This window comes from Diorhabda sublineata, chromosome 3 (genome assembly GCF_026230105.1).
Source record: "Diorhabda sublineata isolate icDioSubl1.1 chromosome 3, icDioSubl1.1, whole genome shotgun sequence".
Taxonomy (NCBI): domain Eukaryota; kingdom Metazoa; phylum Arthropoda; class Insecta; order Coleoptera; family Chrysomelidae; genus Diorhabda; species Diorhabda sublineata.
Genome location: NC_079476.1, coordinates 14,537,078 through 14,555,428, shown reverse-complemented (window position 1 = coordinate 14,555,428; position 18,351 = coordinate 14,537,078). Strand labels below are relative to the sequence as shown.

General features: G+C 34.9%; 1 protein-coding gene across 1 annotated transcript; it reads right to left on the bottom strand.

The window, feature by feature from the left end:
* Positions 1-3,033: 3,033 nt before the first annotated feature.
* On the bottom strand, positions 3,034-17,943 carry LOC130441989 (microsomal glutathione S-transferase 1-like). The gene is made up of 3 exons (XM_056775933.1): positions 17,655-17,943; positions 13,058-13,134; positions 3,034-3,326 (listed from the first exon to the last, which is right to left on the bottom strand). Exons 1-3 carry the CDS (start codon positions 17,775-17,777, stop codon positions 3,080-3,082), a joined length of 447 nt encoding a protein of 148 aa, XP_056631911.1. The 5' UTR covers positions 17,778-17,943; the 3' UTR covers positions 3,034-3,079.
* Positions 17,944-18,351: the final 408 nt, after the last annotated feature.

Here is an 18,351-nt window from a genome sequence, read left to right as displayed (position 1 = left end):
GATCTAAGCATGATCACCACGCGCCTTTGTATCTATTGACTAAAATAAACATGCTTCCTTACCTTGACCAATGTTTTTGGTAATGATGTACCTTCATATCTAAATGTTAACTGCTAAGAAATAAAAAAATAGTTTTTGTTAATGTGTACTCATTCTTCAGTTCTCTTTTCTTTTCCTTTATGAAATCATAATTTATTTATTTGAATTTTAAAAGGAAGATTTCGGTAAGTATTTTGTGCTTTTTTTTTCATTTTCTCATAACAATTTATTATGCTACAAATTAACCAAATTTATTTTTTCTTTCTAAGTTTTTATAAAAATCAATCTGAAGCTAATTGAAAATGCTTTTAAATTAATTTAATTAATACTAATAATAATGATTAATACTACTATTAATAACATTAAGTAATCCAAGCTGATTTTGCGCGTACCTTTTGGTCAGGGAATTTTTTGAGTTTTGGTCAGGGGAAAGTCAGGGAATTTATCAGGCAAATTTTGCTGGGAACCCTGACATCGCTATAGACCAAAAATCTGCTTTTTAATACTAATGAATGATAATATGTCACATAGGAAGCGAAACCTGAGACGGTATTCTCAGGTCTTCGCTTGGAGCGATATCGATGTCTTTGAATGCGAGAGGATCAAAATTCAATGTTTTCTCGATTCTCACGCCCTCTTCTCCCAATAGGAATGCTCCCGCCAAAGAGGAATGCTTTATCCACTCGTATTCGCATGTAAATAGACAATACTAATCTATTATTTTTATTGAAAATTATAATCGTATATAAATCATTTATAATTGTAGTCTGATCAAGTTAATTTGGTTATTGGATTGGATTTATATGTTTGATGCCTTGATTATTATTCTGATTGATTAATTTAGTTATAAGTAAAACTGAATGAATGTGTTTTCGCCTTTTATTTTACTTTTCTGTATTTCTAGACTTCTCTTTTATAACTATTCCTCTTTTAATCGGAATCATTTTCAAAAAATAATCTAATATAATAAAAATACAAAAAGATTCCATAAGCGGGCATATTATATATTATACACAATCAAATAGAAAATTATATAAAATGAACTTGAGATTGGTGCAATTCTTGTATGTATGTCTTTATGTTCATCTACATATCTAAAGAAGTATAGGTGAGGAAGCTGTCCAACTTCCATAAAAATCAGTTCAGAAGTTTTTCCCCTAGAAAGGTACGCCTCTGTTTTGTCCCTCTTGCTGTACAAGATAATAACCATATTAGTGTACACAAAAAAGCCCTAATTCAAGAGTTGCGTGTGAAAAGTATACCATTCGATAAAATTTGAGAATAGAGAATGAACTTGATATCAAATATTATAAATATATTGTAGACGAAATTGCTAAAGCACATAATACGAGGGTTGCTACTTAAGTTTTGACGATATTTATAATTGGATATAGCTTTTGAATGCGTTTGAACCAATTATCGAAGCATTTTTTCCATTCCGATTGACGTATCTCTAAAACATGTGATTTGAACGCATCAATTCTTCTTTAAGCATAAAAAAACGTTGAATTCGCAATTTAAATTTGATCTGCCTGAAAAAGAAGATCATTGGATGTCAAACAAGGACTGTACGGCGGATTATCCTGTTCAAAAACGTTTTTGTTTGAACTGGCGTGTAAGATCTCGCATTGTCGAGGTGGAGAATGTTTCATCTTCTGCGATTGATTTCCCTGATTTTTCGAACACTTCTGGCAAACAAATGCTGGTGTATCATTCACAATTGACTGTTCTACGGTACTCTAATGGAACGATGGCGACATGTCCAGTTATACTGAAAAAACAAGCGAACATTTGCTTCGTGCGCGAACAACTTTGGCCCGTCTTGAAAGGTCCATACAGTCGATTGTTGTTCAGTTTCGGGTTTATACGCATAGATCCTTGTTTTATTGCATGTTACGATCATATAGCTTTTGAAGCACCGCGATTGAATTTATCCGGAATTTCTATACACTAATGTAAGCGAGCGGAACTAATGCCCAAGTATGTCTCAATTTCACGGTATGTCACATGACGATCTTGCAATGGCACAATGGTCGATTTTGGACGACCTTCACACAATTTATCCTGTAGCAAAGTTCGACCACGATTGGGTTCGGAAAACCAGCGAAATATGGTGGTTTTAGGTGGTATTTCATCACTAAAAGTCGAAGCAAGTTGATAGACATACTGCTGTTCATTTAATCCACGTCGAAAATCATAGCACAAAAATGTTCGCGATTTAATTTCCATTTTTTAACCAAAATGAATGTTGCAAGAATCTGAATATGTGCCCTATCAAAAATTTCAATCTTTATGATGGAAATGTCAGATTTGACATATTCACATCAGTGTTACCATATTTCAAAACTTAAGTAGCAACCCCCGTGTTTGAAGAATATGTATGTTCACCTACTTTGTCATGCTCTTTAACTTCCAAAAGGTGATAAATAAAAAAAAAACTCGTAATAAACAATAAATTTAACTTAAGCTTCATAATCTTATGTTATCTCCACAACATAATCATCAAAATGATTGAGAAATTTATCGTATATGCGGACGTTTTCCAATACGCTCTTCAAAAAAATTTACCAACTTTGTTTTAAAGATTTCAAGTTTAGAAGCGCTGTCCTCCTAGCAACGTCTTCAGTTCAAGAAAAAAGTGAAAGTCTCCAAGTGCCAAGTGAGGAGTGTATAACGGATTATTAAAAATAATCCATTGAAATTGTTGGTTGCATTGTCAGTGTCAAGGATTGGCATTATTCTACAAGGTAGAATTCCTTTTTATTTGTTTTGAATAGCTCTCTGCAAAGGTACAATAAACAGGTGCAATTCATACTTTGAGGGAAAAATAATAACTGCAGCCATGTTTACTTACAGGTAGCACAAGAATGATGACTTCATGTCGAAAGTGGCGGAATGTATAGTCTGAGAGTTGTGCAGTCGCTTTATGCTATTCGCACGGTGTCTATAGTGAGCGGTGGAAACAAAATGACATGCGTATATGAATAAAAAACGTAACATTAACTAATTTTATTAAAAAAGGTCCGTTTTACAACTAAGTTCAAACCATGAAATGTAATAAACTCGTAATGGTCATGTAACCAGTAATAGCAGTTCCAATAAACCAACTGATTCCTCTTGCTGGTTGTGGGATAGGAACGACTGCATAAACGAACGTGTGCGCTATTCTGGCAACTGTATAAACCAAGAATAACATTTTGGCAATCGATGGTGTTGGATTTGTTAGTATGTAAATTACTGCTGCTACAAAGAACAACGGTATATTTTCAATGTCGTTTAAATGGGCCCTGAAATAAATATATTATTATTATTGTCAGTTATACATCTTTTGATTTTAAAATAGACAGTGAAAATATATGGAAATAATCTAAGTCAATCTTAGTAAAGTATAAACACAATAGATGAAGTAATGAAAAAATACTGAACTCAATGTTTACTTCAATGACCCCAACAACGACCTTTCATATCTGTTTGTGGTGGTGGTAATAAGCAGTGTGCTCAGTATGAATATCACCAACAGAAAAAAGTTTTGGCAAGAGTCATGTTAATCTCCGAAATAATCAATAATCAATACAAGTAATAGCATATGCTGATGATTTAACTCTATTAGCAAGAGACTCTAGAGAGTCTAGAGAACACATTAGAGAAAATTGTAAGAGAGGCAGGAAAAAGAGGATTGAAAATAAATCAGGAAAAGACAAAATATATGGCAATTGAAAGAAAGAAGGAATTTCGCAAAAAAAGAAACAGTGAAAATAAATGACCTCATCTTCGAAGTAGTCGACACCTTCAAGTACTTAGGAACAATAATAAGCAACAAAAATCACATAGAAAACGAGACAAAACAAAGAATTCATGCGGGAAATAGGGCATGTAATAACTACAAAACTATAATGCAGAGCAACCAAATTAAGAGTCTAAAAGACTGTGATAAACCCAGCAGTTACGAGGATGTATTGATATCTAGTTAGTCTAGTCCAGTTCCATGCATAAACAAAATATTGCGTTACCATAGCAACGAACGGTAACTTATTAGAAGTGTCAGTGTAAAGTTTGACGTCAAAAAAATAAACCAGAGTTATCCAATAAATTAAAAGAAAAAAGATGTCCACCGAAATTGTGAAAATAGAAAAATTGGAGTATCGAGTCATCATTAAGTGCCTGTATTTAAAAGGGTTAACGGGAAAGCAGATTTACGAAGATATGCTTAATATCCTTGATAATCAATGTCCTTCGTATGCGACCGGGAAAAATTGGAGTGTAAGCTTCAAAAGAGGTAAATTATCCATTGAAGATGATGACCGATCGGTAAGGCCAGTTTCTGCGTCAGTCCCCGAAAATATCGATGCAGTTCATGTCATGATTTTATCAGACCGTCGAATTGGGTTAAAACGTCCGACTATCATCTCTTTCCTCAACTGAAAAAAAGTTTAAAAGGTCGTACATTTTCTTCCAACGACGAGGTAATAAATGCTGTGAAGGTCTGGTTTGCAGGGCAAGAAGAAAGAAGAAAATTCCATAGGTGTTAAATCCTGTTGATCAATTTGTGGTAGAGATCTATTGGACTTTTGTGAAGTTGCTCCGTTCTCCTGGAACTATATTCTTCGGTTATAATCATTTCAGAATTGCAGCTCAGATGCAAAGAAGTTGTCTAACCTCTGAATTCACTGTATTTGTACGTCCCTTTCATCTTCAAGAAAGTAAGAGCCTATAATTCCTCGCGCTGACATCGCAGCCCAGACGGTCGCTTTAGACGAATGTAGGTGTTTCTGATGTTTGTGTTTTGGATTGGTTGCACTCCAATAGCGAAAATTTTGTTTATTGTCGTATCCATTAAGATGAAAATGAGCTTCATAGGAAAACAAGATGTTGGTTAGGTCGTTGAAAAGTGCTGATTCATTGGTTTTCTTTTGACTAGCATACTGAGGCTTCAATTTTTGCACTAACTGAATTTGGTAAGGTTGTAGCCCCAAATCTTAGTGAAAATTGTGAAATGATGATCTATGCACGTTTAAAGCAACAGCACGCTTCCGAATAGACAAGTTAGTCTTGTCACGAATTGCAGAATTGCCTACGCGCTGCAAGTTACCGTTTGTAAAACTCATGTACGCACAAAGTACGGTCCGTTCCATATTAACTAAATTCCCAAGAGGCAGACTACCGATTGACATACCTTCCGAGTCCATCCGAATAGCTGCATTCACGCCATGAACAATACAAAGTTTAACTTTCTTTTGAGACATCTTGTATATAACCTTTTTGTTTAATGCAAGACTTCTTATTTATTACAAACACAACAAATGGAACGTAGCTCAATTATGATACCAAAACAAGGGAGAGATCAACATAAAGCTACATCTTACAGACCTATTAGCTTGCTCTCTAGCGTGTCTGAAGTTTTTGTTTTACTTCTACATAAAACGATTAAAGCATTGTAAAAGAAGTAAAAGTCAAACCAATTCGAATTTTAAAATAAGCATGGCACAATGGGTACCGCGGCTAATCAACAAAATAAAAGATTTTGTAGCTTCCTGGACATCATACAAACCGTTGATGAAAAAATACACCCCATCCTTATTACGAATCACTAGAATCCTACATTACTAATAGATATTTCCTTGTAAAATACACTAAGACACTAACTACCCTGTACCGAATCCTATCTGGGGTCACCAAAGGAAGTATCTGTATTGATCTATACAGCTGGTCTATCAGTAAATAGCAAAACAATAGTGACAACATTAGCTAATGACACTACCATATTTCACAGCAATCCTACAGCATCAAGGAACTTGCAGCTCAATCTGAACAATATCTAGATATGATTCAAATAGTGGCGTATTATAGTCAACGAATCAAAGTCAATGCTTGTTACATTACAACATTGAAAAAAAATATGTCCAACTATAAAAATAATTGAAGCTGAACTTTCACAAGCTAACAGTGCTAAATATCTTGGACTTCACTTAAACTCACTTTGCAGAAGCAAATATTCATTATGTGGAAGCCATTAGGATTAAAACTAAATCACATGTACTAGATCAAAGGTAGGAAATCCCAACTAGCAAATATACAGGGTCCTTCACGACGAGCTGGATCGATATATATATATATATTTATATATATATATATATATATATATATATATATATATATATATATATATATATATATATATATATATACCCTAAGGGGGTCGCACTGCGAATACGGGCGTGGCAAGCCCGAGGTACTCTAGCTAGGCTCACATCTCACTCCCAAGTTGTGATCCTTCCCAAAAACCTTCAAATTTCCCTTTTCTCATCCTCCTCGATGCTATTAGGTTTACGAGGGCTAGGGGCTTTCTCTTTCTATCCTTCCCAAAAAAAAGAAGAAAAAGAAAATATGATATATGAGTCAACCCAATGAAACAAAGTTTACGGTGCAAGGGAGGGACACCCTAGTACCGGTCGGTGTAGAGAGTGAGAGAGCGGGCTCTTACCGACCGTCAGCCAATTACCGCTATGCAACCCAAGAGGGCGACCAGGCTGGGCTGCTGGATACTGATACTGGAAGAGCTGAGAAAACCCCATTCGAGAAAAGTTCTATGATCGACAGGACACCCCCATCGAAGGTGAGAACTCTATCCTTACCTGATCTCAGCCCACCGGGATTACTGGGAGATCGATCGGTGATTATAGAACAAAAATATAAGGGAAAAGGGAAGAGAGCACTCTGAGCCTTTTGTCTAAAACCAAACAAGCAAAGAAAACTACTCAAGACGTCGGAGCACAAATCTTGAACATAGCGTATAACTTAGCAGAGGAAGCAAAAGCTCTAAATCGCTCTGTCCATGAAAGTTCTAATACTAAGAAGGAAATCAGGGAAATATCTGCGAAAATACTACGCCTAACGGAGCAATTCGGAGGATATGAAATTCAGGAAGCCCTAAGAAGCCTCTTGAGAAGATAGCGGTTTCAAACAACCTTGTAGTGTATCTAGACCCAAAAACGGCAGGAAAATCAATGGCCATTCGTAAAGTTGCAGAAGCCGTGCCTGAAATTAAAAGACTGGGTTTAATGAACAAACCAGAACCACAACAAGTAGCTTATATTGAGTCTACTAGTAAGGTACACTTTGATGAAACCGATGAACTACAAGAAATTGCGAAGAGTATATTTGTAGCCGAAATAGACGAATCCAAAGAAACAATGGAAGTGCTTTTTGAAATATATTGCTTAACGGTAAAAATAGCCGAACTTGCGCAGAAAAAAGATATAAAGAAACTTACGGTAATATTTCAGAAGGAACTGAATTTATCTGAAATACGTAAAGCAGTAGAAATTGCTCTGATGCAGTTTGAACTAAATGTAGAAATTTTTGTCTCAGACGGTATGACACTAAAAAAACAAAATAAACGAAGAGAGTCAAGGGACGAAGCTTTATATATCGAGAGAGGAAATCGTTTTTATGCGGAGCTTTTGAAAACAGTTAAAGAAGAAGTACATAATAGAAACTTGAACAATAAAGTAAAGGCAGCCCAAATGACAAAGGCCGGAGATTTGTTACTTACAATGGAGCGAAATAGCGGAGGAGCAGACGACATAGCTAACGCATTAAAAGATATAAACGGAGAAGGGAAGATAAGAAAACTTGGGGGACAGGAACCACGAGCGGTCTTACACGTCAGAAATATCGACGCGGTCACAAGTAAAGAAGAGATTGAAACAGCAGTGAAGTCACTTATGGCCGGAAGCGAAACAGATTATGTTTCAGTCAGTAATCTTCGTCCTGGTTTCCGAGAGACTCAGATCGCAACCATTCTAGTTGACAAAAAAACTGGTAAAAAACTTACGGATAAGGGAAATATAAGAATAGGTTTTGTAAGCTGCACCGTTAGGCAGAGAGTTAATGTGCTAACATGTTACAAATGCTGGGGTATTGGACACACGACGTGGCAATGTAGCGGACCTGATCGATCCAAATGCTGCAAAAACTGCGGAAAGGAGGGACACCAAAAGAATAAATGCACTGAGAAATCTTACTGTTTAATGTGTAGTGAATCTGGTCACAGACCACACACCATGCGTTGCCTAAGATACCGAAGAGATATCACAAAAGGCGATATAGTGGGAACAGGCTAAGAAATGGCTAATATTGTACAAATAAATCTAGGTCGCAGGCGACCTGCACACGATCTGCTAAAGCAAACAATAATAGTGAACAATATAGACATTTCAATAGTGAGCGAACCGAATAAAATACTCATAAAAGACTCAAAATGGTACGTTGATGAAAATTTTTATGCAGCTATAGGCATTACCAATAACGATATTCGTGTCCTAAATAGCGGACGAGGTAAGGGCTTCGTGTGGATTGAATACACAGAATTAGTCGTTTTTAGTTGTTACATATCACCTAACCTTACATTAGAAGTATTCGGAATAATTCTGAACCAACTCAAAGACGCCATTGGAACACGCAATAAGAAATGCTTAATAGCTGGAGATTTTAACGCGAAGGCGGCAATATGGGGGTCGATTGAAAATGACAAAAGGGGCGATATGTTGTCTGAATGGGCCGCAGGCCTAGATTTGGTTTTACTAAATCATGGAAATACTCCTACTTTTTCCCGAGGAAACAGTTCATCACATATAGATGTCACCTTTGTCTCAAATGATATAAACAAAATGTTTGGGAGTTGGCAAGTACTGGACCAAGAAACATTGTCTGATCACAATTACATCTTCTTTGAGATACCGTCTTTAGAAACACAAAAAGTAGCTCCTGAAAAAATTATTAAAGGATGGAAAATAGAAGAAAAGAAAATCCAATACTTCATATCTGAGATAAAACAAAAAATACGAGAAAAAACAGACACCCTAAACCCTCAAGGTCTCATGGCGGCTATTAAAAAGGCTTGTCAACGCACATTTCAGCCCACATACAACTATAGTGGAAAGAGAAAACCAGTATACTGGTGGTCATCACAGATCAGTGAGGCCAGAAAAGAATGCCTTTGTAAAAAGAGATACATGACACGTGCAAACAGAATATCCGGAAGCACAGTCGAAGAAAAAGAGAAAGCAAGAGCCGAATATAAAGAAAAAAGAAATTACTTGAAAAAAATGATAAAAGACGCGAAGAAACACTCCTGGAAAACTGTTATAGAGGAAGTTCAAAACGCTATTTGGGGAAAAGGCTACCAAATAGTGACAAAAAGATTTCTACTAAGACCGAAAACAGAAATCTCACAGGATATCATACTTAAGGAAGCAAGTGGACTATTTCCAAAATATGAAATAACCACCTGGCCACATATACAATACAATGGACACAGGAAGAACTTGTAACGGCAGCAAATAAAATAAAACCAAAGAAGGCGGCTGGACCAGATAAGCTATCACCAGAGATAACTAAGTGTGTAGTGAAATACCTGCACGAAAAGTGCCTCGATGTGATGAACAGACAACTGTATGCGGGGGAATTTTCCAAAATATGGAAAGTGGCGAAACTAGTGCTAATAGAAAAGCCCAAAAAAACGGACGATTTAAAAACGTCATACAGGCCACTATGTCTTCTGAACTGCATGGGAAAAATTCTCACACCTCGTCAAAAATAGATTACTTGCAGAAATAGAAGCAAGAGGAGGTTTTAGCAACTCTCAGTTTGGGTTTCAGAAAGGTATTTCCACTGTGGATCCACTAGCTAGAGTTCTAGAAATCGCAAAAGAAGCAAAACATGTGGCATGGGCAAACCGTAAGATATGCTTACTTGTAACGTTAGATGTAAGAAATGCATTCAACTCCGCACCATGGAGAGGAATAGCTGACAGCTTGAAAAAGCGAAACATATCGCCATACCTAATGCGCATGATCACAAGTTATCTAACGGACCGGACACTACTTGTAGATAATACCATTATGGAAGTAACCTGCGGTGTCCCACAGGGCTCGGTACTTGGCCCTCTCCTTTGGAACTTATATTATGACGACTTGTTGCAACTGGGTATGCCAAGTAGCGTAAAATTGGTGGCCTACGCTGACGATCTTGCAGTAGTAGTAACAGGAAAGATAAAGACACAGGTAGTAGTAGAAGCTAACATCGCTATTCAAAGAATAGCTGAATGGATGCATTTGAAAAAACTTGATCTTGCACCTGAAAAAACAGAGGCGGTACTTTTGGGTGATCGAAAGGAAGCAAGAAGACTCACCATCGAAGTCTTGAATAACGAAATCACTACAAAACCGCAAATTAAATATTTGGGTGTAACCCTAGACACAGGTGCTACAATGAAAAAACATATTGAAATCGTCTGCAAGAAAGCAGAAGCATCTGCTTTGTCTCTAAGTAGAATAACGCCGCAAAAAAATGGGCCTACAGCAAGTAAACGAAAAATATTATGTGCAGTGACTCACTCGATTTTGTTATATGCGTCTCCCGTATGGTATGAAACGCTGAAATATACCAAATACAGGGATATTTGCCAAAAAGTGCAAAGAAAGTTAGCTTTGAGAGTATGTAGTGCTTTCCGCACAGTCTCCACAAACGCGCTGTTAGTGATTTCAGAAATAATACCTATAGAACTGCAGGCTGAGGAACGATACAAAACAAAAGGCAAACAAAGGAATGAGAAGATAGAGATACGTACTGAAACATTAAATCGGTGGCAGGACAAATGGGAACAAGCAGTAACTGGACAATGGACTAGAAGACTGATTCCAAATATTAGAACGTGGGTAAACAGAAAACATGGAGAGGTGAACTACTATCTTAGTCAAATGTTAACAGGACATGGCTGTGTTGAAGCATACTTCCACAGGTTTAAAATCAGTAATACAACGGAATGCACGTACTGTAGCCAAATGGATGACGCGGAACACACATTTTTCGTATGTGCAAAATGGAACCCACAGCGAATTGAAGTTGAACAATGTGTAGGAGAAACACTTATTCCAGATAATATTTTACACCATATGTTACAGGATGAAAAAAAAATGGAACATAGTATCGGTTATGATCCAGAAAATAATAGAGACAAAAGAAGAAGATAGAAGTAAGCACAGACTAAAATAAGTGTAAGGCAACGCTCGGAATGCTGAAGTAATACTTAACGGTAGTTCCAGCACTCTTCTCGGCAGGTGAATCCACGTATGAGGGGGAAGGGTTTAGTCGGTCGGCAGTACAACAGCCAATAGCCAACGCGACACTATCTAGGCACAATATTGATCAGCCTAGATGTCTGAGAGCAGATTCCTAATCCCCTCCCCCATATATATATATATATATATATATATATATATATATATATATATATATATATATATATATATATATATATATATATATGACTTCCGGTTATACCGAAAGTGGACCCAAACTGCGTTATTAAAACGGAATGCTATAATTTCTATTAAATTTTTGGAATCTACGTAAAATTTCAATATAACTTTATAGCATAGTATGCCTAAAGTCCGCCATTTTTTAATTATTTCACATTTTCGAAATTTTTGGACACATGAACTACAAAAATTATATTTCTATGTTTAAGTCAGTCAGGTCAGCCACCCACTACCGTGTGTTGGGCTCCCTCGTGCTGATACCACAGCTGATTCCAATTTATATTTAGTGGGTTTAAATTTAAATAGTAAGACTACTATTCAAATGTTCGTCATAAAAATGTACCACCCGCATACAGTACCCTTGAAACTGTCTTTGACGCAGCATGTGAGGATTAGTATCACTCCAATAATGAGAGTTACGACAGTTAAATATTTCATTCTTCTGAATTTTACACTCATCTGTCCAAATTAAGTTTTGTCTTCCTGATTAAATTAATATAAATTCACAAAAAGTAATTCTTCTTTTATCGTCACCTGGCTTTAAATTTTGTACAAACAAGATTGAATACGGATGGAACTTGTGTTTTTTAAGAATCCTGTTAATACTTATCTCTGATATTCGAAATCTCTTTCCGCATCGGTTAATGAATTTTCAGGATTCGCTCTGAAGTATCCCAAGACTGCGATTTCATTGTCTTTATTGTCTACGACGGGTTTCAATTTGCTGCACGGTGCAAAAAACTGACCTTGGGTTTTACAATTATGAATGAGCCGCGTAAGTGTATCAGACTCGTTTAATAACCCTATCACATTCCCCGTATATTACCAGCTAATTGAAACAATCTTCATTAATAAATCCTAAACGGGACATGATAAACACTTTTGCAACGTTTAAACGTCAAGATGTTTTCATTGTTTGTTTATTGATATGTTAGTCTTTTTTTTTAGTCGCTCCAGACAACCGACAATTAGAAACCGTGAAGATTTCAGTTTTTTCAAGTTTCTACAAAAACAGTTGATTTAAGGTATATGAATTTACTAACGTCTCCTTAATTTAAAGTGTAGAATCCAATGGTAAAGAGAAAAATGGGGGTTGTAATTCAAAAAAATTAAGTACCTATATAAATTTTTGTCGAGGTTTTTCACTGATTTTGAAAGCTGTAAGTGTTATTTGTCCAAATCCCAAAAATATTAGACCTGACTCACTTAAACTTAGAAATAAAATTTTTTTAGTGGAGGGCTGCAAATTTTGAAAATGTGAAATAATTAAAAAATTGTGGATACTACCTTATATAAAGTTATATTGAAATTTTGCGTAGATTCTAAAAATTTATCAAAAACCATAGCATTCTGTTTGAAACAAGGAAGTTTGGGTCCACTTCCGGTATAATCGGAAGTTACAAAAAATACAGAAAACTGAAATTATTTTAGCTGAAACGAGCAATTCAAATATAGAGATCCTACAGAAATTCGAGAACAAGGTGATGCGTATAATTTTTATCAACCCATCACAATCATAAAATATTAGTATCTAAGATAGTATTATTATACTATATTGGTACTATGAGTATGAGTGAGTCCATTCACGGAAGGAATCTTGTTACTTTAGCATGGAATAGCAACTGTCAAGTTATCAAATTAGTTCTAAGGAATTATAAATTTCCTCACTGGTAATTTAAAACAGAAAACAAATTTACCTTCGAACTCTTTCAACATTTTCATCAGTTTTTGGTTTCAATTTTAATTTCTGCGCATCTTCTGGATTGGCAAATGCCTGAAACAAATGTTATACTAATATATTCCTTCAATGTAACATTCAGATTAAATAACTGCAATTGTTGGACAATAGCAGAGATATTCCTGAGCCTCTGGGATGGCCAGTGCATAAGCACTGCAGGGTTCTCAAGATACTTAAGATCTAAAAAAAATGAAGATTACTTATATTTAAATAATAATAATCTAACCATTTGTCTAAACATTACGGAAGTTTTTTATACTTCACAGTCGCCTTATAAGATCTGGAAAAAAAACTCAGTACAGTCGACCAGTTGAATAATCCTCTACTTTCGGATTCATGCTGTTGCAATATTATTATTCTTCTGGGATACATGAACGTGCTCTGCGCGCTCTATAAAAGACTTACGTCAGAGGCCTCGTGGTTAAAAATACTGTGGTGTGATCTAACTGCAGAAGTGCAACGTGTGGGTTTAGATATCGATGAACAGCTTTTTTTTCATGATTTTCTGAGGTGTCTAGTTCTTAGAATAATTTGAATTGCCTACCAATATAGTAGAACAGAGTTTGTGTGATTTGGTATAATAAAGAAGTTGTTTTTAACCTACTGAATATCAAGAAAGTTTAAAAATATTCATATTGAGAAAGAAAGGCCATTACTAAATATTATTATAGAAAAAATTTTGTAAGCAGGCGAATAAGCTACACAAGATAATACTTAAGATATTTATGCAAAAAATCATGTTTCCTGTTTACTTTTTAGTGGTGAAAAAGTTTGGACATAAATAGGGGTTAGCAATCTAGAGCAATTAAGTTTAAAGATAAAAAGACACGTAAACTCCAATTGTTAGAGAAACTTTATTAAATTGACAAGCTCTGAGAAGAACAGGGTGATACTCTTCTCAGACAAGCTCCTTACTATTGCATATTTAAACCTATAAAGTTAATATGGGCAAACGTAATCAGTCTCCAGAACTGAGTAAAGAGGTTCTAGCAGCAGACCACCAAGAGCTTTGGAAAAACTTTACTGGAACATGTTATCAAAGAAGAATATGAGTATGTGGTATCACCCTCTTTACAACCCATCATAATTCAATCAAATGACTCTAGTTCAGACGATTCTGACTACCATGATTATTTATAAAGATGCTTTAGAATTGAAATATTTTTTTTCTTTTGCTTTATTTGCAAAGAATGTATTTTCCTTTATGGTTTTTGCTTTGAAATTTCGTTTTTCAGAAAAAAAACGAATGGGGTACAAAAATAGCTCAGTTCACGTCTGGTATCTTGTTTAAACCAAACGCCCTTAAAGGCGGGTACATTTTACTCGTCTATTTACGTGTTATATATAATTTAATATTCAGTTGTAGCAAGTTAACGAGGTATAATATTGATTTTTTTTAAGTTCCAAGTAGAGCTGCAATTAAGTGCATATCATTTCCAGTTGTATGCCCAGTAAGCGGCACAATCTTTACCAGCTCTTCTTTTGTTTCAAAATCTTCAAATACCATTCTTTCGAAAATAGCCAACTGAGCTCTATCAACTATATCAGTGGATATGTCAAGTTGTGAGGAACAAGAACTACAATGATCAAAATCAGTTTTAAGCTAAATCAGAACTCGTAGTTTCAACTCTTCGCATCACTGTATTAGCAGAAAGCTGAACAGATTTAATGATCTCAGCTTGGTTTTTGAAGTTATCAGATAATGTATCTGCAACTTCTAAAAATGCAGTTTTAATCAATTCACCATCTTCGTATGGTTTCCTATGTTGAGCGATGACCTTGGAAACCTGGAATGACGCCTCGGTAGCAGCCTTGTTCTTGTCTAGTGTTTTAAAAAAAGTTGGCTGTTGTGCATTTAGCTGAGATTCTAACTGCATCACCTTCTCTCTTCTCAGAGCTGAATTCAACGATTAATCTTTCACAATTCCACTGTGAACTGTCTTGAAATGACGCTCAACATTTTCTTTTTTCCCAACAGAGACACTCACATTACAAAGTAAACACACACATTTGTCTTTAACATGCGCCAAAGAGTAATCAGTTTCTCACTCTGCATGTTAGTGATAGGTTTTCGGCGTTTTGATTGAATTAGCCATAGTAAAAACAAACAAGGAAAGAGCTAAAACGTGTACACTTGAATTAAACATATACGGTACATACATAACTTTATTCTGGCTACACGCGTGACAATAAAAGTCTGCGTAACAAAAACCTGTGACTCCGACAGTGACTATTCAATTGGAGCGCTTACAGACACTGAGCGTTACCGCGAGCAACCAAAATTACCCCGTGCGCCACCGGTAGCTTGCGATCGACTGTTTGGCGACCACTGTTATAGATAAAGAATTACTTAAAGTAGATATTTTTCTCATATTATAATGCAAAAAGAGGCATTTTATCTATTTCCAAAAGTAATTCGGATTACGTTTATTGTTGTTTGGAATCAGATCGAATGGATTGGGTCGTAGCTAAATGGAATGGTTCTTTCTACTACAGAATATCGTGATTAAATGTGATCAACTGATGGATTGTTTCTTTATTTTAACTAATTAACTAAATTTTCCCCTAATATGGTTTTTTATAATGAATTCTAATGACTAGCGTAACTGACAAACTACCCAACTATTTATTATACATTTTCTCATCAATGAATTTTCTTTAAAGAAAAAAAGCTGCAGCAGATGAAACTAATCCGGCCCTTTATCGCTAATCAAATAATTATTACTCTATTATTGTCTCAATAATTTCCAATGCATCCAACAATTTATTATTGTATACATGTTTTCAACAAATTTACATTATTTATATTTATATTATGATTATGATTAGCAGTGTGCTTGGCAATACCAATTTTTAGGTCCGTCCTTATTGGTTCTCTTTAAACCGGATATTAACGGACCTCTTAGTTAGCCCACCATACTTCTTGTCACAACCATTACTGCTAATTTCATAAATACAACTTTTCCAAATCGTATATTTTTTCCTTGGGATTAGCTAACCATGGTTTAATGTAATCTCTGGATTCACAAATCCACTCTTAAAAATTCCTTGAAAAGCCCCATATATAAACAGGATTGATCGATACCAGAGCAAATTTTTCTTGTTTTTCATTTTGATTTTTTGTTCGATTTATTATAAATATGTAGGCCAAGTCAATAGGTTTCAGTTTAACTTTGGGCGCCGAAGGTGTCATATGATGTACGAAGTGTCATAACAAATACAATAAATGAATATACCCTTATGGATTGAGGAAAGCAGTGAAAGTTTGAGCCCGCTCCAACTTATTAATTTGCTACTAGTGACATTGTGAAATATGGTTCATGAACCACGTATTACATTGACAAAAAATCCAGCGAATTTCATGAAATCTGAAAAGCTTTGATAATTAAGTAAGGCAGTTTAAAAGTGGCATGAATGTTTTGAAAATGCTTATGAGCCAGTTAAGGATGATTGGGACTCCAAAACAAATGGAATCTGTTCATATATACCGGCAATTAGGATATCGATTCTTAAACGATGTGCAAAAAAGGAGACTTAAAAATGGACGGTTTTTTCCTCTTTCAGCAAAACACTCTGTGCCACCATCCGTTATTCAATCGTGTGATTTTGTGCCTGTGTCTTTACCAAATTTCGCACCGCGATTTCTGGTTCTTCCCAAAAATTAAGCATGGGCTTAAAGGGAACATTTCTAACATTGGAAAGGCCACGACAGAGCAGATGTATGCCATTCTGGAAGAAGTTTTCCAGAAACGTTTCCAAGAAATATTGAATTGCTAACCAAGGTAAATTTTGTGTTATATTTTTTTGGCTAGCCAAGGGCAGTACTTTTATAATCGAATGTCATGTTTTTTCTTTATTTTGGATAAAATCATTTACCGTATTTTTTAATCACACCTCGTATTTGATTCCATCTAATTGATACTTTCTTTCATTGCAAAAGTCCATAAATGCTCTCCATACAAATTCCTTACTATAAACGGTATTTTTTGGTATGTTTGATTCTATAATTTCATTAATATTCTGGTCAGTATTATAACCAAATCGTGAAATATTTGAAACGTAAAATCCAAGTAAATCAATATGTATTAATAGCAACGTGATAAAGCGAAAACAGCCCATGGGATCTATTTTTAGTATAATGCTGTACTGATTGGTTGTCTTCAATCAGATGACTTCAAATTAATTGCTTTCATTGGATTTATCCTGGAGCAAACCATTTTCAATAAAATATTCACGTATTGAACATTGGCGAAATCATATGATAGGTGCTTTTTTCAACTAACTAATTTAAACAAATCTATATTCGTATATTTAAAAAAATATTATCATAAATGATAAGACTAAAAACATTGAGAAAGGTTAACATTATGTACATTATAAATGTATTATCAACGCAAGCAACAAATAAATGTTATCATTTATTTGATACAAATGATTCATGAGATGAAGGTCACCATTAACTATGAACAAATAGAACAACTAATTAAATAAATCTACGTTTAATCGTTCATTTTCTAATATTGGTTTCTGAAAAAAAATGAATATCAATAACTTACCTTGTGTTTAAATCTCTTCGAACCCGTGAAAAATGCCATAAACATCATTTTCAAAATGAGAATGGTGGAATAAAATAAATAGGATCGCAAAACATCATTTTCCAATGATATGAGTGAAGCCATTTTACTAGAATGGAAAAATGTGTAGAAAACTGTTACGAAACTGATTGAACTACAAAGTTGGTTTTTATCTAATCTGTTATTCCAAACAAGCCGGTTTATCCACTCCAACTTTTATATTATAAAACAATAAAGCGGCGTTGCCAAGTATTATAGTATTCAATGTATGGACAAGGTCTAAAGTCTGATGTAAATAAAAAAACATTTAAGTATGTAATAGATTCAATAAATTTATAAGTTCAATGACATAGACGTAACATAAGGAGTACTATTCTATAAAAGAACGTGAACTAAGAACTATGGAAATAAACTACACTGCGCTACGATGGAAGTGGATATTTTTCATTCTTCTAAATTTTGCATACAAAAATATCCCTAAAAGAATTGCAGTGGATACGTATATAAACACAAATTTACAGTCAATGTTAATTTGCATTTTTTTTCTTTGTGTTGTTATCTCTTTGATGAATAAATGTACGAATGTGGTTGAAGAATGATAAGGTTTTACTCTCAGTGCTTTTATTGGCTGTACTACCGTTGTTGTTATAGTTCTACCAATATCAATTGCAGATTTTTA

Bases quoted from the DNA above. Each gene is read 5' to 3' on its own strand.
- LOC130441989 (XM_056775933.1), bottom strand. From the start codon at position 17,777: ATGGCTTCACTCATATCATTGGAAAATGATGTTTTGCGATCCTATTTA. The intron at 13,135-17,654 runs GTAAGTTATTGA...CATTTGTTTCAG, and splicing joins CGAAGAGATTTAAACACAAG to GCATTTGCCAATCCAGAAGA. The intron at 3,327-13,057 runs GTAAATTTGTTT...TATTTATTTCAG, and splicing joins AATGTTGAAAGAGTTCGAAG to GGCCCATTTAAACGACATTG.